Below are 23,689 nucleotides of genomic sequence, written 5' to 3'. Positions count from 1 at the left end.
TGTGTGGCGTCGCCCGGCAGCAAAGGCCTTCACTTCTGTAAAAAACACTCGTTGACAGTGCTACCTGAATAGGAAGGTACAAAAAAAGACAAGCAAACCAGAAAAAGAGATAAACATAAGAATAAAAATGGTGAAATAAAAAGAGAGAAGACCAAAAAATAAAGGGAGGAAAGAAAAAAGGAAAACAAACAACCCAAAAACGGAAGACACGAAGACAAACAGACAAACAGATCCAATAAATCAACATGGGTTTAAGCTACATGGGTGGCATTTTCCTCATCTGAAGAAAACAGTTAGAGAACAAAGAAGTAGCTACCAATCACTGCATACAGATACCTACTTCATCATATTTCTAATGCTACCATAGCAGCACGCAAGTGTTTCCGCGTTGTTGAAGAAAACAATTCGTCAGGCAATTTGTCCAGGATAGCAGGAACATAATGTGAACGCGCAGCCATTCCGTATTGGGTACGGACCCTTGGCGTCATATATCGAGGTATGTGGTACAGAGGTATAGGTTTAGCAGTGGGAGCTCGGTAATCCGTACACCAGAAATATTTTAGCACGACGATTTGCTTAAACAATGTATCGAATGGCGTAAACCACTTGCCTTAAATATACTGTCCAAATCCGGCACGTGTTACTTATAAAGAAGCTCTTGGCGAGGTTTTTTAAAATACTGTTAAAATGCTGTTAACTCTTATTTTCCAGGTAGCGGAGCAGTTGAAAAAACAGCACACGCCATAACGAAGAACACTATAGGCCAAAGTTTGACCTAGTATTTTTTTAACAGAAAAAAGCAGAAACACTTTTAACTTGTACAGCTTACAGGCAGAACTACTAAGCTTTTTACATATGTGAGTCATGTGTGTGTTCCACGAAAGATCCCCATCAAAATGTACGCCTAGGCATTTAACGCACTCGACACAGAAAATACGGGCAAGAGAACAGGATGCACAATTTGATGAGTGTATTGTAATGAAGCACTCGTTCGGCAGTGGTTTCTGTCGATTTCGGAAACAAACTAGCCGACTTTTTACAGAGTTGATTGTTGTTAAATTTTCTTCGAACCAATCCGCTACCTTTCTGGTATCGTCTTGAAGATTTGCGAGAGCGAGAGAATAAACAGAGTTACGAGATACCAGCAGGATGTCATCAGCGTATTGATAAATGTTCGAAGTTTTAACAACAGCAGCTCAGTCATTACATACAAATTAAAAAGTTTGTATTTCGCGCGTTCGTTTTTCGCACTGCCTTGATAGTAGTTCGCGTCGCATCTGACAGATGGCGCCACCAGTCCATGGCGCGCGCGCCGCTCGTGGGACCTTGTTCTCGGCGGTTCTACTCGGTCTTTGCAAGAGGTAGCGTCAACATCCCCCTCGCGAGGGTTACGATCAAATGCAGAGCATTTCCTGGGGCGCACGACGTTAAGTAGTTTGCGTCACGTGAATGTTGTTGCACTTGTGGCAACTGCTGACGAGAGAGCGCTCGTCAGCAGTAATTTGAATGAGTCAAGGATGTAAGGCGTATCCGTAGCGTTCCATTCTGTGTCGGCTTTGTGGCGCAGTAGGTAGAGCGTTGCGTACATTGCGTCCCGCCCGCAGGGTCGAGGGATCGAAACCTGGCGACGGATTATAATTTTTTTATATAGTAGGGACAACGACGGTGCGGACTACGGACGCAACGCGGGTGACATCGTGAGTTACTGAAATGCTCTGCATTTAAAAGAGGAGGTGACAAGACAGACTCTTGCGGGGCATCTCTCTTAATCCTGATACTAAAACTCAGCACCGATCAAGTGACACCACTTGAGAATGATCCCGAAGGTAATTTTGGAGCAGAGATGGAAATGGTCCACGGAAGCCATAGCGGTATAATTTAGTACAGAATATACAATGGTTCACAGTATTAAATGCTTTCTTAACATCAAGAAATTACCCAAACGAAACCTCATTCTGATCTATGCTGTTGTGAAGGGTATCAGACAACTTTTCAAGTAACACCTGCGTGCCCGCGCCGCAGATGAACCCGTATTGATGTGCACTCAGTAACCCATGTTTTGTTACATAGGAAGTCATGACACCCAACATGTGCTTTTCGAAAATTTGCGAAAAACAAGATAGAAGTGAAATAGAGCGGTAGTTTGAAGGGGGTCCTTTTTTGCCGCTTATAGCGGGGAACCACGCGTGCGCTCTTTAGACTGTCTGGTCAAGAGCAATGTTCAATTATGTTGTTCCGTATAAAAAAAATAACTCCTTTTAATTACCCAATATTTCCGCAGAGATTACCTATGCCTATGTTATCAGGCCCTAATTATTTGTTGCGGCTTAAACTAGTCACTATGCAAAGGAGATCAGGCTCTGTCAAAAACGGGATAAATGCGAACGATGACACAAGATTTGGGAGTATATCGTTACTTGCACACTGGACTGGACCGTTTTGTTCCAATGAAAACGATTTATTGAATTTGTTGGCCAGGTCGGAAGTAGCGGAACCAAAGTTGTGTTCTATTGTGCTTTTTGTAGACAGGCGTTGGTTACCTCGCAATTCATTTACTAAGGACAACGTTTTAGTCATATTGCGACTAGACGCTTTGAAGTGTTTGGTACAGAATGGCCTCTTTCACAAACGAATCTGCGGAGTCACTCTATTTCTCACCGTACGGAACTCGTCGCGCAGCGCTTTATTGTCAGGGGCTTGGCGACATCTCGCCAAAGCATTTTTTTCTTTTATCAGTGCCTAAACACCAGGGATATTCCATTGATGCCCAGCCCTTCGTTTTTTTATTACTACCGTTTTTTATACGCCTCATTCATCTGACCTAACGGGCGAACAAAATTATCATATGCAGTGGCATTGTTATTATCTAGAATACAAAAATTCCAGTCAAACCTAGCGATTCGTTTGTCAAATTTTTTTTGTCTAAGATGGTGACAGTATGCGTATGATGTGATTGTAAAGAGTTGTATGTGGTTAACTGATCTACAAAGAAGTAGTGATCAGCTAATTTCTGCAAATTACAGCCCCTACCGCACAAGAAAAATCGGATTCTCGCAAGTTGGCATGATCAATCATGAACGGGTGAGATTATCTTTTAGGAACTCCTCCATTGTGGGTTCCCAGATAAGAGGCTCAATACCGAATTAGGAAAGGGCATGCAAGTATTTTTCAACAGCTGACCGCTCGCTTGTCAGCAAGTCGATGTTGAAGTGCCGGATTACGCACAAGTGGCCCGAGCTGAATTTTTTCCTGCACACCTCCCGCATTTCTTCTGTAAAACAAAGCGCACAATCATAGGTGTGTGCTACCGCTCGCCATCTTCATCCTCTACATTCGTAAATGAATTGACTGACGCTGTCAATATAGTTATTAGTTGATTTCCACCATATCCATTGCTCTATCTTGGTGATTTCAAGTGTTATCTAACACTACAAACACGCTTGATCAGATTTTAACTACCCACCCAGACTATGCTTCAACCATTACTTGGTTAGCAGGTCTTGGTAACCACTTACTGCTCTTCTTTGACATAAACGCCTCACCTCCCCCCTTCCAAAACGCACTACATCAAGAAAAAAATTAGCTCCAATCCGCCCTGTGAATGTGGTTGGAAAGCAAAGATGTAACGGCACCCACTAGGATTACCCATGCGACGTAGCTTAAATTCACACACGTCGCTCTACAAATAGTGAAACCAGAGAGATGTGAAATGCACTCAACCACACTCTCTATAATTTCAAAGCGATGTTCTTAGTAAGGTTAAATTAATGCATGATGCACTAACGGTGATTGGTTGAGTTGTATTGGTGTAGCACATGAGTGTATACTCTTTTTTTATAAAATTAACTAAAGCTGAAAACCGGTGTTTGACGATCTCACTTCACCGTCTCGGCCGTCACGGAGGGAAGCGAAGAAATCGGTGGCAGAGAGGAGGAGCAGGAGGCCAGGAGTCGGAGGAAATACCTCTATTCAGATTTCAGAACGGCCCAGTATGCGGCCCACTGGAGTGCTTCTTTCTTCACTGTAGCCCATATTCAGTCCGCGCCACCTGTGCTGTGTCCACGAGCTGAAGCTGGGTAGGCAGAGAGGGGCTGGACAGCAGCATCTCCCTTTGCTCTTGCTCGGTAGTTGATGGAAGGAGAGGAGGGTGCTGAGGGCTAAAGCCGCACACCCCGATTATGTGGCAGGGTGTTCCTACTTCTGAGCAAAATTTACATTCAGCGTAGTAGCGATTCGGGTGCATTAAGTGAAGACGCGCCGGGTGTGGGAAGGAGGAGGATTGTATGAGCCCTAGGTTCGTTTGTTGTTGTATGGAAAGCTCAGGGTAAGGTGAAGGTAGGGTCTGTCTCAGAAGGGGATAATACTGGGTTATGTCCCTGAATGAGACCAGCGGGTGACTCCCCTCGTGCAGCTCCATTGCACGAGGGGCAAAAGCGCAGGCTAGGTGGGTGTACTCGTTGCCCTCCATGGAAGCGTGAGCGGGTGTCCAAATGAGCTGAATGGAATCATTTGGGGATTTTTTGTTCAGCCCACGCAGGGCAGGTCGGGACACCAAATCCGAATTGTAATTCCGGTAGGCTTGTTGGGAATCGGTGACTACCTTACGAAATCCTGGTTGAGTGAGACCCAAGGCGATGCTGTACCTTCTGCTGCCGTCATGTCTTCGGTCTTGAGTGAGGCACGAGCAAGGAGGTTGGTTCTGGAGGTAGCCACGATGATGGCGTACTGCTGCCCTCAATGTTGGGAGGCGTCTGTGTAGATAACTGCATGATCCCTACCGAGGCTCGTGTTGAGCGCTTGAGCCCGTGCGTTTCGGCGACCCTGTTTGTGTGAGGGGTTCATATTTCTAAGGAAAGAGAGCATCTTTAGCTCTTGTCGCCAAAAGTCCAGGAGTACATCAAGCGGAGTGACAATCTGTGCAGGCCAGCGAATCTGCTGAAGGATGTGGCCGCCCGCCACAGTTCTGCTGATGCGGAGCTTCTGGATATAAATATGGCCCTCTATGAGCTCTTCAACCGTGTTGTAGACCCCCGTGCTGAACAGCCTCTCTGTGGACGCACCCATGGGAAGAACAATGGCTTGTTCAACAGCCTTTCCAATCATTATATGAAACATCTTTATGTCCTCCTTGCCGAGAAGAAGACAGGAGGTTGACGTAAGTGATTCTCGAGAGGGTAAAGTTTGAGCTAATCGAAAGGTATCGGATCCCTTGAGGCATCGCTTCTTGGTCGCAACTCACCTGATCATGTTTATGGTTCTATTGATTTGACTGTGTTAAAGCGCTGCAAGGATACGTCAATCTTGGCGTTGGCCTGAAGATGTAGGCCCAGGATCTTGATTCTGGTGCTTGTTGTGATGGCCTGGCCATCAAGGAGTATTTTCATGTGTTCTTTGAGGTGTCGTTTCGGGTGAAGGCGGACGACAAGGAGCTGAAATATTTTACGTGAACACTGGAGGTCACAGGCTTTAAGCACGTTGGCGTACTAGAAGTAAGTTGGCATCGCTTGGTATGAGCTTCTGCTAAGCGCTATCGCGTTGCATTGAACAAGAATGCAGAGGTTATACCCGAGGATGTGATTTTATGAGTGCACCAGTTGTCGTCCCCGTTTCCGCGTGGGCTCGTTGCTAAATCGGTAAGACAGCGGGCTCTGGCTTTATTAATCAATTATTTCCAAGTTCTATTCCACGCGGTTTCAGAAAATTCTTTTATTTGTTCGCGGGAGTTTTCTGTTGACACCAACGGTCGCGAAAGATCACTTCGTGGGTACAAGTAAAAAGCTTTGCTTTAAAACGATTTTCGACTACAGAAAAGCCAAGTTCGACGCGATCAAAAGTGACTTGTACGAATTTCTTGACGTCTTCCGACCGATTTTAACAACTGCTACGTTCCGTATAAATGGGATATGTTTGGTGGTCAAGTTAATCGCGTCACCTTAAAGCCCGTTCCAACCCAAACCATTGCTAGTAATGCACAATTACCATGGTATAACGTCGCTATCAAACGCATGTCTAAGAAGAAAAAACGCCTTTTTCGTTCAGCTAAATTTTCACCAACAAACGCACGAAGTACCACTTAAAAAACCCGCATCTAGTGATTAAGTAAGAGAACTCGACCACATCAAAGCTAACTTAATTTCTAACGTACTGCCATCCATATTAAAAACAATGTTACCAACTTGCCGAACTTTCCATCCTGCTTAAAAACAAATGTAAAAAGTTTTGGCGTTCACGAATTCCCGGAAAGAAAATTCCATCTTACGGAAGGACTCGTTCGGTGACGCAGTTCCCATAAATCAATGTACGACCGTCCCTAACCATACATTTTCCACCAGTTTTTTCTAAAACATCAGACATTCCGCTACCGACTACCCTTTCCTACAATTACCTCCCTATGCCACCAACAGTAGTTGATGTCCCTGGTATCGCTTCTCTTATTAACAAACTAAGCAATCATTCCTCACGTTGTTGCGATTCTATCAATACCAAATATTTAAGAAATACCATAGAACTAAGTTCCACCATATTATATAACGTTTTTCAACAATCACTTGACACTTCTACTCTCCCAACTAGATAAATAATCGCGAAGGTGGTCGCCATTCAGAAGTCTGGTAGAAAGTGTTCCCCCTCTATCTCCCCATCTCCCTGTTTGGCCGGTTCTAATTTTGCCAGTTTTAATATTTTTACTTGTTTAACTAATTCAGCTTGATTTTTGGAGCTTTGCGTTCTCCGTACATGAATGTCTTTGAGCTGTTGAAACACATTTTTTATCTGTTGATCACAGTTATGGCGCGATGACCCAATCTCTAACTGTGCGTCAGACCGAGTAGTAGGCCCGGGATTTCTTTCTATGTCGCCTGAAGAGCGCAACAAAGGCGCCATCAAAAACACTCAGCAACCGTCTTACAAAACACCCGTGGGCAAGTGAACAGCAGCAAAAAAAGGTTATCATTTTTTCTGGCGTTTAATGAATACTTGTTACAAACCTGGATGTTGAAGAAAAACTTAGAGTGTGCCGCCCCTGGCCCTGCTGCCGTTCCCACTAAAGCCTGCCGATGGATGCGCCTCGTTTATGTAGCCGGAGAAAATTGTGTCGTTAAAATTTGGGCAGAAAACCGGTGGTCGAGTTGCATCCGCGTTCCGGGGTCGACGAAACGTGTGTTGTCACGATATCCAGGAACTGCATGCAAGCGTAGTGGTTGTTTCCAATCCCATTTCCCGGTAGTGAGCACGAGCAGGCAGAACATGAGGATACCAATGGCAGCCATGAAACGACAAATGCAAGCAATGCTTACATGTTGAAAAAAACATGGTTGAGTGCGTCGCCGTTGGTGCTGCGCCCGTGCCCCCTAGTAGCTCAACGAAGAAAGGAGAACAAAGAAAGGGGAAAGAAGATTTAGAAATGGAACTGTCGTTGATATCGCCGGAAGCACGCATTGCTGTCTTTCTACGCGTCCCAACATTCGTTCATCGTATTTCGTTACAAGAAACAGAGATGGACAAAGATCGCCTCCAAGGCTAGCCAACATACACCACAAATTAATAATAAAGGACAGCGACACTTGTCCAGGCAAGTAAAGCTCCGCAAGTGCACACTCTGCCCGCAATCATCCCCTCACCTTTTTTGAGCTACCCCCGCCGAAGCAAAATCCCAATAGCATGTTCCTAGTAAATATATATGGCCCTCCGATGGCTTTCCTAGGTGAGATACCCGCCTTTTTAAAACCGTCAAACAGCGCACATGAGGGCACGCTTGGATCATAATTGAAGACTGCAATGCTCAACATACAACTTGGGGCTATCAAAAGGACAACAAAAAGGACAGAAACTTTACGATGCAATATGAAGTAATAGCGTACATTTGTGCAATGCTCCGGACACTCCGATCAGGCTAGTGAATAGTGTTTCTTGAGATACAACCCCGGATATCACTTTAACGCATGGCATGAAAGACACTCTATGAGAATGCCTCTCAGAAACGTTGCCCAGTCACCTTTACGTCATTCAGTTACAAATTACGCGTCATCACACCCAATCACAAAAGATTGGCAGAAATTCCGTGAATTCTCCCAACGAGTTCCATTCAATCAAATGAAGATGGCACACAAAGAATGGTAGAAATTGTTCTGCAACAAACACACCAATTGCTTCTCATGAAATATTGCCCTGCTGTAGATTGGGATCTTTTGCACATGTGGGAGGCCCAAAGAGGGTTTACCAAACGAAAAAAAAAACGTAAATCAAACCAAACATTTCGTTTCAGAATAGCCAAATTGAAGCAGGAAGCCGCCGATTATGCTAGAACTCTAAGACATCAAAACTGGGCCCAGTTTTGTACACAATAACCGCAGCAATGGCTCAGAGGTAGAGCACTCGCCTCGTATGCGGGACGTACTGGGTTCGAATCCTGCAACCGCCGGGCGCCCACCGGTTTCTTTAACGGGTACAGGCGTCCCTGGTAGAATGCGGAACTTTGAAAGGAGAATCCACGCCTGGAAAGCTGCCTTTACCCTTTCGAGGGGCCGCTGACCCTTGTCCATATGATGGGGACCCCGGACCTCATGCCACGCCGCGCCATTGCCGGGGATGAAAGAGTCTGGCGGCATGTCCTGCCACAGGTGGTTGTGAGTTGAAGGTCTACCGTGGCTGTGGAAGGCACCATGTGCATTCGTGTGCGTTGGTGGCGCCAGGCACCTACTGGTAAAAGAGGTACAAGCGACTCCCCTTCCTGGCGCTCGACCCTTGAGCGGGACTACAACGCTCGGGAAGTTCACCCGGCTTCCACCGGAAATCGCCCCTATGGAAAGGGGCGGCTTCAAAAACGCAGGAACGTTTTTTTTCCAAATCAGCCACAGAGTCAAAATCCGCCACAGCCCAACAGTTAGGGCAACTTATTCATAACTATCCTGGAACAGAGGCGAAATTTCTGTACGATCTTCAGAAACCATAAAAAAAAATTGTACCCAAATTGTGCAGCCTTTACGATCGTATACGGGTGACGCCAGCCCCGAATTGGACGCGCCCTTCATCGAAGCCGAAATTGAAGCCGCAGTCTGAAACCTCACACGGAACACAACACCGGGAAAAGACAAAATCACAAATAAGCTCGTCCCAAATCTAGAAAGTGAAGCTTCAAAAGCTCTAATAAATTACATTAATAATCATTGGATGAAGAGAAAAATACCCTCTCAGTGCAAGCATGCCGATATAACACTCATTCCAAAGCCTGCAAGAAGCCATTTGCAGCAGCGAACCTAAGATGTATTTCCATAACGCCCTGTGTGGAAAAAGTATCTGAAAATATTATACAAAATTGCCTCCCACCATGACTTGAAGATTATGATAATTTTCCAAGTACCATGTACGGCTTCAGCTCACACACACCGACCGAGGACATACACATCAAAATTAAACGGACAGTGAAAAGAATTTGTCATGCTCCCGTTTCTGCTTGCATTGCGCAGACTGGCTCAAATAAACACACTTTTCATCGTTTTTACAGGTGATAAGGTGTATTTATTTTATAAGACCTGAAAGAAGAAAAACTACCATGCGCGGTTTGCGGCGGCCTCACCAACTAACCATAGTGACGTCAAGGAAAGGTGCTTCGTGAATGGACGATGTCGAAGAATAGCATTCAAAAACGTTTTGGTTGCGGTTGTGTGAAACACCGTACTTGCATCCGAAGTTATCTTTGAATGGGCATCCTCGATATCTCAATAATCGCCATACCGCGCTTCTGTAGTGTTGGGGGTTGTAATACGCCTCAGATAAGCCTCCCAGGACGGCTTGGAATAGTAGCAATCACTAGACAAGGCCTACGCAGTGGATGAACGCCCTCTGCGTCACCGCTGACGCTCAAATGTCATGCACTTTACCACCATATTTGGAGCTTGCCTCACTCATGCCTGTATCGTAAAAAGCGTGTTCACACCAGGCCAAGGGTCCACCGATTCTGGCCTGCATCCACTGCCCAAAAGCAGTCGGTGCTTATGACAACAGCACGCTAACGAGAACTCGCTAGCACGTCAGTGTCAGTCTGCGCGTGTTCTGCTTCCTCGTTCGTGGAGCAGTGAACGTTACTGCCCGAAAATGGTGAACTCAGTATAGAAAACATTTCCCGAAAACGAAAAAAGCAACGTATAAAAAAGAGTGTATTCTAGACGGTTCGAACTTGCAACTTGCAAAATAACAAAAATAGCGCTCCAGAGCACTTGGCCACGGACCACCGCTGCCGGCGAAGGAAATATGAGGTATATAACGAATAACCAGTTTGCACTTTTAGTATTTTAGCATTTCGAACCGCTTAGGTGACTATTTGTTGTGTAGCGCTCTTGCAGGAAGCGTCCCCCAAATTTCCATAATATCTCACGTCTAGCAATTGCATTTCTTAGACGCAAAAACCTTCGCAGATGTGTGGTCGTGCTTCTGACTGCTGTGTGTTCACCCAGTGCTTCCTACACCGAAGTTTTACGTTGTATGTAAAACGTTTCTGTTGATTTTATTTCCTTTGTGCCCATGTTAACTTCGCCGACTCTTCTCCCGCCTTCAATTGGCCTCAAATTTTCCGAATACGGTACCAGTCAGCGAAGCGTTTCATGTGGGCTTGCGGAACGCTTGCGTGTTGCAACCTGGACTTGGGGCTTGATACAGTGTACAAACTAGCAAACTAAACAAAGGCACATTGTGTGCCTTTGTGGGACAGTGCGTAGAGATGTAGAAAATAAATGTCATTGTGTACGAAACCAATGCGTCTGTCTTTTTACTTTAGCGTCATAGATCGCCAGCGACGTTATTGCAGTTGCTTTACGGCAGAGATATGGGTAGGACGCGTGTTGCACGCAACGAGGAAACACAGCGTGCTTCAAGAACGTCTGCGTGAGCCTAGCGGCAATGGAAACAGGGGCGGCAGAATGAAACTACCGACGACGATCGGGCACCGTAACACCAGCGTAAGTGCCGTACAAGCCAGGTCTTCGGACACCGCGAGGCGGAAACGGAAGACTTCGGGTTGCTGAAGCCCCGGCTAATGCTTTCCCGGTAACCCACAAACAGTGCTGCTGGTAACCAACCTTCACAAAGAGGAATGGCACTGATATTAGATGCGACTGCATCTCATTCACTCGCCTTGTTCCTTCACACGGCGTTGTCCGTCCACACCCCTCCCCCTACACTATAAAAAAAATAATAGTTAGCGGCGCTCGTTTTCGATCCCACGACCCTTTGGACGGAACGCGAGGTACATGGTGCTCTTTCCACTGCGCCACAAAACCGAGACAGAATCAAATGCTACGAACGCGCCTGATATCCTTGACCCTACTGATACAACGCATGATGGGGCAATGATTATCACTTGCAATAAAAGAAAACAGCTCTCACTTACAGCAACAATGATGGAGTAAGGGTCGTTGCGACAGTGAAGCCCCAAGCATACTTGTTAGAGAGATTTACCAAGATTGGCCATTAAAACATAAAATTGCACCCACCTCCCCGCGAGGGGAACCCTTTGTAGGTGCTACGCATCATGGGGTTCACTGGGTGTTTCCGTTGGATTGATTCTGAAATCGAGTGAAACGTGTCGGGAACGCGTATGATTACTATGTTTTATGATTATTATTATGTTTTAATGGCCAATCTTGGTCAATCTCTCTAAGTGGTATGCTTGGGGCTTCGCTGTCGCAACGACCTTTACTCCATTATTGTTGCTGTAAGTGGGAGTTTCTTTTCTTTTATTGCAAGTGTTAATCATTGCCCCATCATGCGTTGTATCAGTAGCTTCTTGACGTAGCTTGAATGAGTCAAGGATATAAGGCGCGTTCGTTGCATTTGATTCAGTCTCGCTTTTGTGGCGCAGTGGGAAGAGCACCATGTACCTCGCGTTCTGCCCACAGGGTCGTGGGATCGAAACCGGGCGCCGCTAACTATTAATTTTTTACAGTGTAGGGGGAGGGGTGTGGACGAGAGAGGGGAATAGGAGAGGAGAGGGGGTGAGCGGCGGAGAGCGCAGCTCGCGCGTCGAAGACAATGGAGGATGGGTGGACGACGACAACGCCGACGCTGCATGGACAAGGCGAGTGAATGAGATGCAGTCGCATCTAAAATAATCATTAAACATAATAATCACTCGCGTTCACGACACATTTCACGCGATTTCAGAATCAATCCAACGGAAACACCAAGTGAATCCCACGATGCGTCGCATCTACACAGGGTTCCCCTCGCGGGGAGGTGGGCGCAATTTTTGTTGCTTTTTCCGTATTTCCTCCACAAATCCAACCAAAAAAGATTATTCATCGTCATGACCCCCCATCTTCCGCTTCCCCTTGACCTGAAGCAGGACAGTTTAATAGTTCAACTAAGACAAAAGCCCTACTCATTCTGAGGGAGCAGCGCAAACTAGACAGGACAAAGGGTAGGACACAACACGAGCGCTTTGTCCTACCCTTTGTCCTGTCTAGTTTGCGCTGCTCCCTCAGAATGAATGTATACCAACTGGCCCAGTTCTCGACCTTAAAAGCCCTACTATATAGTTTCTCTGTACCCCGGAGAAAAATGTAGCAAAATACTTTTATTTCGTGTCTAACTACTCCGGACCACGCACGTATATTTTGTTAACAAGAGCTTTAGCTACTCTGAATATATAAAAAAACAAGCAAAGCATGTAGCGTTCTTGTGTTTCAGCCTGTCCTCACGGCATATATGGCCCAAGTTGCAACATCTCCTGCCCAGTTTGCCAAAATGGCGGAGTGTGCCATGACATCACAGGGGCGTGCATCTGTCCACCGGGCTTTCAAGGAGAGACTTGCGAGAAACGTGAGTACGGAAATTTTGTTGTAACGGCATTAGCTCCGATTGTGTAAACTTGCCTCCACAATGAGCAAATTCTTGCTCCGTTTAATTAGGGACCAACGTAAATGGTCGCGCGTAATATGAAGTATGGTGCTGGGTGAACGCACATACATACCTGTAATGAACATCGATGAATATATCTTTACCGCAATGTGAGTAAGTTACGAAACGTCCATTTTACGTTAAAGCCGGCTTGTTTGCAGTATTATCAAACAAATCAGTGGCCAACGCCTCACATTCGAATACCGAAGTAATAAGTCAAGACAACTTTGCGGGAAGCTCTGTTCCGTTCTGAGTCAGTGCTTCAACATCAAGAGTGTCTTCGAACGTCTCCACACCATAGCACTCGGTGCCATGCGCATCCTCTGGCAGCCATCACTGCACCGCATGAAAGAGACTTGCTTCCAGCAAATTTTCAGCGACCTGTCAAGCCACTATTGCCAACGTGGATGGTCGCACAATGGAATATAATAAAAAAATTCCCGGAATAAGCAAAAAGACGCCCACACCTGCACTGAAGATTTTCACTGTTGATTATAGAGATTGATCAAAGTTTAGTCGACAGGTTTTTTTTTATTAGTCACCTAGTTTACAAGACTTCCACCTCTGCATAGCGTTTGGCGCCCGGGGTGACACAGAATTAGGTGGTATTATTGATGTCGGTGGCTTAATTAACTAAAATTGAATAATTACCTTTTTGGTGGCTGCACTAAGCGGGCATGTTTGCATTGAAAGGTTGGACGCCATCATGTTTCCCCGCAGTTTCATTTAGCAGAATTCTTAGAGTGCATCCGTACTCGGTGATATCGAACTGCGAAGTTTATTTGCCGTTCGCATGATTACGCATACAAGACAGCGATGACCAGCGCAAAGCTCCTCCTTTTTGTGACGTGCCTGCTGTGTACCGTCGTTAAAAGGCAAAGTGATAACTGGCACCCTTTCAGTCTTAGCTGGCGTTATCGCAATCTGCAGCACTCGGAACCGCTATCGAAACACAGAACTGAGGGGAAGAGCTTTGCGCCGGTCTTAGCTGTCTAGCATGCGTAATCATGGAACGGCAATTAAACTACGCAGTTCGATATCTCGGATTCTGAGTGCGCTAGAAGAATTGTGCCAAATGAAACGGCGTAGGGAAAACAATTGCGTATAACTTTTGATTACAAACATGTGTCTTAATGTAGCCCCAAAAAAGCTTATTATTCAATTTAGGTAATTAGGCCCCGACATCAATATTTAACACCTAATTATGTGTCCCCCTTGGTGCAGAACCTTAGAGCAAAGGTGTTTTCACATAAATTTACGCACCTAATTTAAAAAAAACCGTCGATTTAAGTTTGATCACCCTGTATATTTACCACGTATGCCAACCATGCGGACGTTTATGCGGGCGGCTCAGTGACCAAAAAATCATCTGCCATTGGCGCGTGGATTCCGTCGGTCCACTGCACAATCAGAAAAAAAACTCAGCAACAAAACGTCATCCAGCGCTACTGAGCTACCGGCTGTAAGGGCTGCTCTTTATTTCATTGGTACACAACATGCGTGGTGATGCGTGATCTTATTAGACTCACGGGGTGATTTGCAAGCTCTAAGAATGCTGTCCAACCACTGCATTCACCTTGTGTAGAAATCAGCGAAGTCAACCCAGCGGTAGTGCGCGTGGGCCATGACATCAGGCTTCAATGGATTGCGGTGATTTGTAAATAGAAGGAAATACTATATCTGATGCAGCCGCCAGCACTGGCCACTCTCTACGTAACACGACACAGCTTCCTGTCTTTCGCGAGGATGGTTGTGCCCTTATCTATCGAAATCTTTGAAGTACGAAATGTTGTAGTGGAAGGACCCTCGCATCGGATATCCACCTCTGCATGGAATAGACCATCTCTGTAAATTCCTTGTACCACTCGATCTAACCGAACCATCTGAAGGTGTTCTAAATCGTGTTCGCCTCAACGTGGCTTACACCCGAAGCTTCAATTTCAAGATAGGGTGAGAGGATTCGCCACTGTGCCCCACGTGTGCTGTGCGCGAGGCTACCGAGCACTTGTCTATATGCCCGCAATTTGCCGCTGCGCGAGTAACAGCGGGTAGCTGCCTGCCTCGTGTACGACGTGGAGTAAGGCTTCAGTTGTGTCACTTTGTTGAACCCTGGGCCAACAACAATTACTCATCTTCAGGAACAAATATTTTTCTCCATTTTTTTCCGGCATTCTGGACTAGACAAAACATTGTAATACTTGCATTGTGCGCATGGCTAAATCAGCATGAATTTGCGTTGCCATGTACGCTTTGTCTCCTTTTTGTAGTTAGGCGCTCTGGGGCTTCCTTTTCTTCATTTGCTCTATTTGTTTACTTGACTTTAGAGTTTTCTCCTAGCATTTCATAGCGTTCCATTTTCTATTTGACTTTTGTTTTCTCTCTAACTGTTGCATTCCCAGTATGTCCCATTTCCTAGTACTGCATTGTTATCCCCCCATCTTGCGTAGCAAGCACTGCCGCTGCAGAGGTGACCTCGCTGTCCCACATTAAAGAGTACTCTCTCCCACACACAAACGACGTCATGTGTACAGTTCGCATGTATATTTTGTAAATATACACTTACTGGCAACCCGCCGCGGTGGCTCAGTGGCTAAGGCGTTGCGCTGCTGAGCACGAGGTCGCGGGTTCGATTCCCGGCCGCAGCGGCCGCTTTTCTGATGGAGGCGAAAAGCAAAAACGCCCGTGTGTGCGAGATTTCGGCGCACGTTAAAGATCCCCAGGTGGTCAAAATTATTCCGGAGCCCTCCACTACGGCGCGCCTCATCGCCTGCGTTGCGTCGGCGCGTTAAACCCTACAATCAATCAAATCAATCACTTACTGGCATAAACTTCGTGAGTACGTACGATTGTCGCTACCTATCGCTGGTGTTCGCTTCGACAGTGACTGTCTGTGAAGGTTCGGGATGTAGGTGCGCACCTACGTCATGATCTATCAGCCTCAACGTCATGGTCGACTCGCCGCTAGCGGGCTGTGGGGTAAGAGAGAGGCCATGATTATTCCGATCTTGGTAAGAAACTGGGACGTCTGTTTATATTTAGAGTGGCTCCGCTAGTACCCCTCGTGCAGCGTGATAGGCACTGACTTCACCATAACACAGTTCTCCAAGCTCATCGACCACCTCATAAATAATCGCGTACCTCACCCATTACCTAGAATACGTTCAATCATACTATCATGCAGCTCAAATCGGCTTTTTCCCAAGCCTGCGCACCGATGACAGCCTCTTTGTTCTACGCGGCTTCTTATTCACCCTTACCTTACAACTCACCACATTATCTTTTCCTTGCCCTGAATAGTCGGAAAGCGTACGTTCGGTTCTGTCAAACTACTATCCTTGAGTAACTTTCCCAGACCAACCCCAGCGCATCAGCACAAATCCTATTTCTGATTTTCCTGTCATCCCGTCCTATACAGCTTCAAGGCTCTCAACCTGGCTGGGCGACCTATGTCTTCGGCCTTGTTGGGGGTGTCCCACAAGGACTCATAGTAAGCCCAGTACTAGTTAACTGACGCATTGCAAAGGTTTCGTGCTATCTCGAACAAGACTCCCTGGCCCGATTTGAAGTTTATGCCGACGATATTACCATATGGGCCGAGTTAAATACCTTTCGTCTTCCAGAAGCAGTGCAAACAGTGCTCGAATCAACCGCGATTAGTCTGAAAAACTCCCTTACCTCTATGGACCTCAAACTAGCTTAAGAAAACAGACCTCATTTCTATATTCCACTTCAAACCACCACAGGACTACAAACTAGCACTCTAAGTGGTGGCGCCAGCCTTAGCGCATCATGATAGCCCACTCGGCGCCTAGAAGTTCCGATAGGGTAAAACGCAGCCCAGACATTCGGCATCCGAAACTCAAATCGCTGCAAAAAACAATAATTTATTCTATTCAACACCTCTCCAACAACAATGGCAAGGCAAACCAAAAAGCCACAGAAACGCTCGCAGCCACCATCGCCTTAAATACAATCAACTATGGAGCCCAGGCTTACGATATCAACCACACACAGTTGCGCACGATGTAAACCTGCATCTGGCCAGTTTCTGTACTGTTAGGGAATTGGCCATACATATATCCCTCCACAATCGTCAGTTATCTCTACGTCTACCCAACCCCTTCGTGGACGCTGCCATCCAAAAGCGAAACACCCGATCAGTCTTAAAGCACCCCTCGCTCACCAAGAAATACAGCTCGTGGCGTAGGATGCTTTACAACCTCGACAGATACATACACCGCAAATGGTATAGGCATTTTCTGTATGTAGTTATAACGTCCCCTATATCTCAGTCATCATACGTGTCACCCTCCATCTTTGCTCTTTTTCTTGTTCCTTTCCCTCACACGGGGTAGCAGAGTCTAAACGATCAGGCCGACTTCACTGTGTTTGTCTTCCATTCCTTACACTCTCTCTCTCTCTCTCTCGACAGTCCCAGACCATTCCAACCGCCTTATCCCTATGGAACCGTACAACAGTCACTGATTCCTTAATTTGTCACCCCATTCGCTGCGAAGCTCAACTCACAAGCGAAAGTAAAATTCTGAACATGCTCACCAAAACCCAGCAGGCCCAAGAAACTGTGTGCTCTGGTACAGGCATCACCCAGTCAACAATCGGCAGGGCATAATGGACCTCCCCGTAACACCCAATGATTCTTGCCTTGCACACCCTACATATACCACATGGTACGACTCTTGAATGGAAAACATCCGCAATAAACTAAAGTTCCATATGTTTCAATTTACATCGAACATCCGACCCCACATCCGCATCCTTCCTTTGAGGCTGTCCGAAACGTCAAGAGCGCTACCTCACACATTAACTTGCCGACAAAAAAAATCTGCCGAAATTCAGATAATTTTCTATTATTACGTACATTCACATCTTCCCTGTGTAGGGTGAGTTGTTCAGAGCCAAATTTCTTGGTTTTTATAAATTCCGTGAGACCAATTATCTCCATCTACGTTATTAGAATGGTTACAGGTGTTACATTCGCCAGATCTGAATTTTCGCGTAACTGAAGGTTGTTACATTGTTCGCCATTTTTGTTATTTCTTTTTTTTGTATTTTTGTTTTACAAAATTCAGTCCAATTTTGTTTTACAAAATTCTGTCTGACCCTATTATAACGATAACAGTGTTATGTGGGCTAAATTTCTGTTTTTATGGAAATGCCGGGCGTTATACGCTTTGCCAATTTCACTCATTTTTTTCTATTTTTCTTTTTTCAGGTTTTATAATTGCTTTCGATCGATCATTTAAATTTACGCTACTATAACGGTTACAGGTGAAACTTCCGCAAAATCTGTAAATGTTGGGCATTACACGGTTTGCCTTTTTCGGTAACTTTTTGTATTTTTGTTATTTTTAGTTTTTAATTTTGTTTCTACTATTTGACTTCATTTACACTATTAGAGCGATGAAAGGTTAGAATTCCGCGAAATCTGTATTTTTCTGGAAATTCAAGACGTTGCACATTTCGCCATTTCGAGTGTGGCTCCTATCTGTCCTTTTTCTGCTTTTTTTTTTCAAAACTCTCTCCGACCAGTTATCTCCATTTACGCTAATTTAGCAATTAAAAGTGAAGCTTCCGCAAGGTCTGCCTTAGTGAAAATGCAGCGCGTTACACAGTTCAGAATTTTCACTGTTTTCTCTCTTCTTTCCTCATTCTTGGTTTTTCAAAACTCTCCTCACCAAGTATCTCCATTTACGTTATTTTTATGATTGAAGGTGTTACTTCCACCAAATCTGCGTGTTTGTTGAAATGAAGGGTGTTACAGGGTTCACAATTTCCGTCGCATCTACACAGGATTCCCCTCGCGTGGAGGTGGGCGCCATTTTTGCTTTTCAAACTTCAGTTCCATCAATTACCTTGATTTACACGAATACAACAATTGAAGGCGGAACTTTCGCGAAGCCTGCATCTTTGTGGAAAAGCAAGGCGTTACACGGTTTCCCTTTTTTCCTGCTTTCTTTGTTTTTTTTGTTAATTTTTTGTTTTTCAAAATTCTGCCCCACCATTTATGCCCATTTACGCTATTATAACGATTGAAGTTTGTACTTCCGCGAAATCAGCCTTTGTGGAAATGCAAGTCGCTACAAGGTTTGTTTGTTTTGTCCACTGTTTTCGCAATTTTTTAATTTTCTGATTTTTTAAATTCATTCCTGCTAATTATCTCAATTTACGCTATTTTAACAATTGAAGTGGAACTTCCGCAGTATCTGCATTTTTGCATAAACGCAGGGCATTACACAGTTTGCCATTGCCGTGTTTTCTAACGTTATTTCTTACGTTTGGCTTCTCAAAATTCTGGCCCACCAATTATGTAAATTTACGCTATTATAACTATTAAAGGTGTTACTTCTGCCAAATCTGCATTTTTTGTAAATGAAGGGCGCTACACGGTTCGCCGTTCCGCGCTATCGTTTTGTATTTTTTTCATTTTGGTTTTTCAAAATCCTGTTCAACCAGTTATCTTCATATGCACATATATAACAATTACAGGTGGAACTTCCTCGAAATCTTCATTTAGAGTAAATGAATGGCTACACGGTTCGACATTTTTGCTATCCTTTTGTATTGTTCTTATTTTTTTGTTCTTTCACCATTCTGCTCGACCAATTACTCCATTTATGCGATTGTAACGAATAAAGGTAAAACTTCCTGGGAATCTGCATTTTGCGTAAATGATTGCATTTACACGGTTGATCATTTTCTCTAACTTTTTATATTCTTCTTATTTTTTGTTTTTTTTTCTAATTCTGTTCAATGAAATCCCTTCATTTACGCAATTATAACGATTAAAGGTGGAACTTCCGCGAAATCTACATTTTTGTGGAAATGCAGGGCGTCACACATTTTGCCATTTTCACTGTTTTCTTTCCTCTTTTCTTATTCTCGGGTTTTCCAAATTCGATCCGACCAATTATTTTTATTTACGCTAATATAACACTCCAAAAAGAAACTTCCGCGTAATCTGCATTTTTTGTAGAAATGCAGGGCGTTACACGGTTCTGGCTGTGAGGGTAGTCGGCAAAGAATGCTGCGCATTAATACCTTGATGTGTTCTTCGAAGAGGTTGGTGTTCAGTACGGGTGGGCTGGGTTGACGTTGGGAGCAGGCTCGCAGCTCTACACTTCTCGTAAAAGGTCACTATCTGTGGAGAATAGAGCGATCAGTGTAAGCGAGGCGCGCCAACAAAATGAGGACCTATAGGAATTCACGGGTCACCTGTAGGGAGTGTGAATATGATTTAGTTTGAATTTGGGGCAAAACCACATGAAGTGGTGAAGGACAGCTTCGGTGGGTATCGAGGCAGTGAGAGCATTAGTGTTTTACTAGATGGGAGTATAATGTTTTGAATGTTTACCAATATTAGCTGGTGTTGCCAATGTATTTATTCAAAGAGACTGCTGCAGGTAAAGTAAGTTCAGAAAGCCAAGCAAGAAATCCGAGCGGAGTGGTATTTCCGAGAGAGGTTTTCTGTCTTTTTATATCCAATGATTTTCAGTGCTGGGGATAACAAGGCCGCAATGGCTGTTGTCGCCCAGGGGGAAGCAGCGGATATATGTGAGAAAATCCCATGCAGCCGCGTGAGCTGCCACTTTTCCCGGTGAGGAACCATCATTGCTGGGCGAATACTCGATGGGAGTTTGTGTTGGAGCGGCGAAAGATAGCAATCTGTTGATGTCCTAACGGGTTGCATTCTTTGCCGAGTAGACCCACAGCAAGACCACGCAACGCCCTACATTGCCACAAAACTGGAGATTTCGCGGGTGTTACACCTTTAATCGTTTTAGTAGAGGGAATTGTGATTATCGGTTTGAAAAAGTTTTAAAAAACGAAAAATTTAACAAAGAGGAAAAATAGCGATACAGGATAACCGTGTAACGCCCTTCAATTCCACAAAAATGCAGTTTTCGTGGAAGTTCCACCTTTATTCGTTATAATAGCGTAAATAGAAGAAGAACAGGAATGAATTTATTTGTCCTGTGTCTTTACAGGAACGGGACCAGAGTCTAAATGCTTTACAGCCAGAGAAGGACCTCGGTACCTACATACAGTTGGCAAACAGGGCATTTAGTAACAGTAATCAAATATAATGTCTCAACATTTCACTTAATAACACACAATGACGGAGAAACTTAAAATACATGGGCTTTCGTATAACAGTTTTATCACACAATACATATTGATAAGTGAGGCATTTTAGTATATATATTTTAATATAGATATTCAATGTTATGTCATAAAAGGATGGACTTCATTTCGGTTTTAGAATGAACGTGTCTTGTTGATTGATTGATTGTAGGGTTTAACGCCCCGACGCAACGCAGGCGATGAGGCCCGCCGTAGTGGAGGGCTCCGGATTAAATTTTGACCACCTGGGGATCTTTAACGTGCGCCGAAATCTCGTACACACGGGCGTTTTTGCTTTTCGCCTCCATCAGAAAAGCGGCCGCCACTGCCGAGAATCGAACCCGCGACTCCTGCTCAAACGTATTTTGTGTCTGATCACATTTGTCATATTCTTCCCGGAAAATTGTCGCAAGTAGTCATAATGGTGAGATAGAATTTTAGTATACCAAAAAATATGAAAAAAATAGAAAAAAAAATATCGAAAATGGCGAACCGAGTTACGTCCTACGTTCCTGCAAAAATGCAGATTTCACGGGCTTCTACATTTATAGGTTATAATAACGTAAATGTAAATCACTTGTTACACAAAATCTTGAAAATCCAAAAAATAAAAATAAAAAAATATTGAAAGTAGCAGCCGTGTAACACCCTGCATTAAACAAAAATACAGAATTCACGAAAGTTCCTCCTTTAAACGCTATAATAACGCGAATGGGAAAAATTGGCGGGACAGAATGCTGGAAAAAAAAGGTAAGAAATATCGAAAAATAGAAAAATGACGAACCGTGTAACGCCCTGCCTTTCCACAAAAGTGCAGATTTCGGGGTCCACGCCTAATCGTTATAATAGCATAAATGGACATAATTATTCGGACAGAATCCTGAAATGGCAAAAAATATAAAAATGGTACAAAAATGAGAGAAAAAGGCGAACAGTCAACACCCTCCAACTCCAAAAAAATGCCGACTTCGCTGCGGAAGTTCCACCATTATTCGTTATAATGGCGTAAATGGTGATAAATGATGGGACAAACTGTACAAAAACAATATATCTGAAAAATAGAAAAAAACGACCGAAATTGCGAACCGATTAACGCCCTGCATTTCCAGAAAAAAAAACAGATTTCGCAGAATTTCCACTTTTTATAGTCATAATAGCGTGAAGGCAGATGATTCGTCGAACAGCAGTTTGAAAAAGCAAGAAAGAAAAAATAGAAAAAGATATAGTTAGAATGGCGGATATGTAACGCCCTTCATTTCCACAAAAATGCAGATAGGGCAGAAGTAACTCAATTAACTGCTATAATAGCCTAAATAGGGATAATAGGTCAGACAAAACTTTAGAAACCAAAAGTTAAGAAAAAGAGAAAAAACAGCGGGAATGGCGAACCGTGTAACGTCCTTCATTTACAGTTTTAAAAAGCAGGTTAGGCGGGAACAACACCTGTACTTGTTGCAAAAGCGTTGATGGAGGTAATTGTTCGGATTGAATCCAGAAAAAAAATTTGTCTGGAAAGAACACACACCAGACAAGCGGCATTAGAATTCTGCACATTAGTAGACAATTCTCTGAATATCTTCAGGTTTTTTTTGTCTTGAAGCGGCCCGAAAGCCTTCCTCCGTCTCTATCCCCTTCTCTCCAAATAAAAGTACTCATCTGCCCACACCTTATCTCGGTTTGGCCTAAGAACACCCCTGTTGGTGGATGAGGGAAATCCGAGTAGAATACGTCATTCTGCCTCTTGAAAAGTGGAATCCCGTTTCCTTTCTTCTGAAGGACAATGAAATGGAAACGTGAATGATGACCTTTTAAATAACCGAAGGTGGGATATTCACTTTTTTGAATCCGCTGCACCTCTTGCATCCCGGACGAATACAAAGACGCAGCCGCAAGCCTATGTGTACGCGGACACACAGCTGGGAACCTTTTACAGGCTCTCTGGTTTTCTTTTCTCCGTAGGACACACCCACTAATAATATTTTGTGCTTCATCAAGTTTCTGTGGAACAGTTTTATATTTTTTCAGTGGCAGTTTTATTATCGGCCACTTTGTTCCGCTGAAAAAGACAGAGCACAGGCGTCCTTAACGCTGGGTAACCACGGACAAGGTGGATGACGCAGTCCGTAGTGTAACATAGAGAGCAAAAGAAATGGCAGCATTTTACAGTAAAAACCGGGTGTAACGTAGAAACAGAGTTCTTCAAGATGCGAATCTGATATAGAACGAACCCCGCCAGCTTTCATAAACTTGTCCGCTACTTGGGCTGCAGTATGTACCGCAGAGCCCATGACTGATACGATGCGAGGGAGCTCCTTCAGAAGACATCGCTCAGAATAAATAGCAGAAGTAGCTTAGAAGCACCATTGGTGAACCCCGGGATGACCCTGGTTGATGTTATAACTCTACTTTATTTCTTTATTTCAGCCTGCGGAGACGACTATTTCGGCAGAGAATGCCAACATCGGTGTTCAGACACCAACCAGGACAAAAACGTGAAGTCTTGCCGTGGAATTCTGATGTGCCTCCCGGACCCCTACGGCTGCTCCTGCGGCACGGGATTTCACGGACCATTCTGCAACGAGAGTGAGTTCTTTCACATTTCTTCAGAAATGGGGGAGGGGAAAGCAACTGATCAATTCAATGAAAATGTCCCAAA

General features: G+C 44.5%; 1 protein-coding gene across 3 annotated transcripts in view; it reads left to right on the top strand.

Moving 5' to 3' along the window:
• Positions 1-23,689, top strand: part of LOC144162553 (receptor-type tyrosine-protein phosphatase kappa-like) — a 616,238-nt gene that overhangs the window by 6,482 nt on the left and 586,067 nt on the right. For all 3 annotated transcript variants that reach the window (XM_077693141.1, XM_077693140.1, XM_077693142.1), the window contains exons 2-3: positions 12,682-12,813; positions 23,458-23,616. In XM_077693141.1, coding sequence (XP_077549267.1) covers positions 12,682-12,813; positions 23,458-23,616 — 291 coding nt within the window. The remainder of the gene's footprint in view (positions 1-12,681; positions 12,814-23,457; positions 23,617-23,689) is intronic.

Source organism: Haemaphysalis longicornis, unplaced genomic scaffold (genome assembly GCF_048455015.1).
Source record: "Haemaphysalis longicornis isolate Haplotype H1 unplaced genomic scaffold, Haemaphysalis longicornis Haplotype H1 scaffold_12, whole genome shotgun sequence".
Taxonomy (NCBI): Eukaryota; Metazoa; Arthropoda; class Arachnida; order Ixodida; family Ixodidae; genus Haemaphysalis; species Haemaphysalis longicornis.
This window is presented reverse-complemented; position numbering and strand designations above follow the sequence as displayed.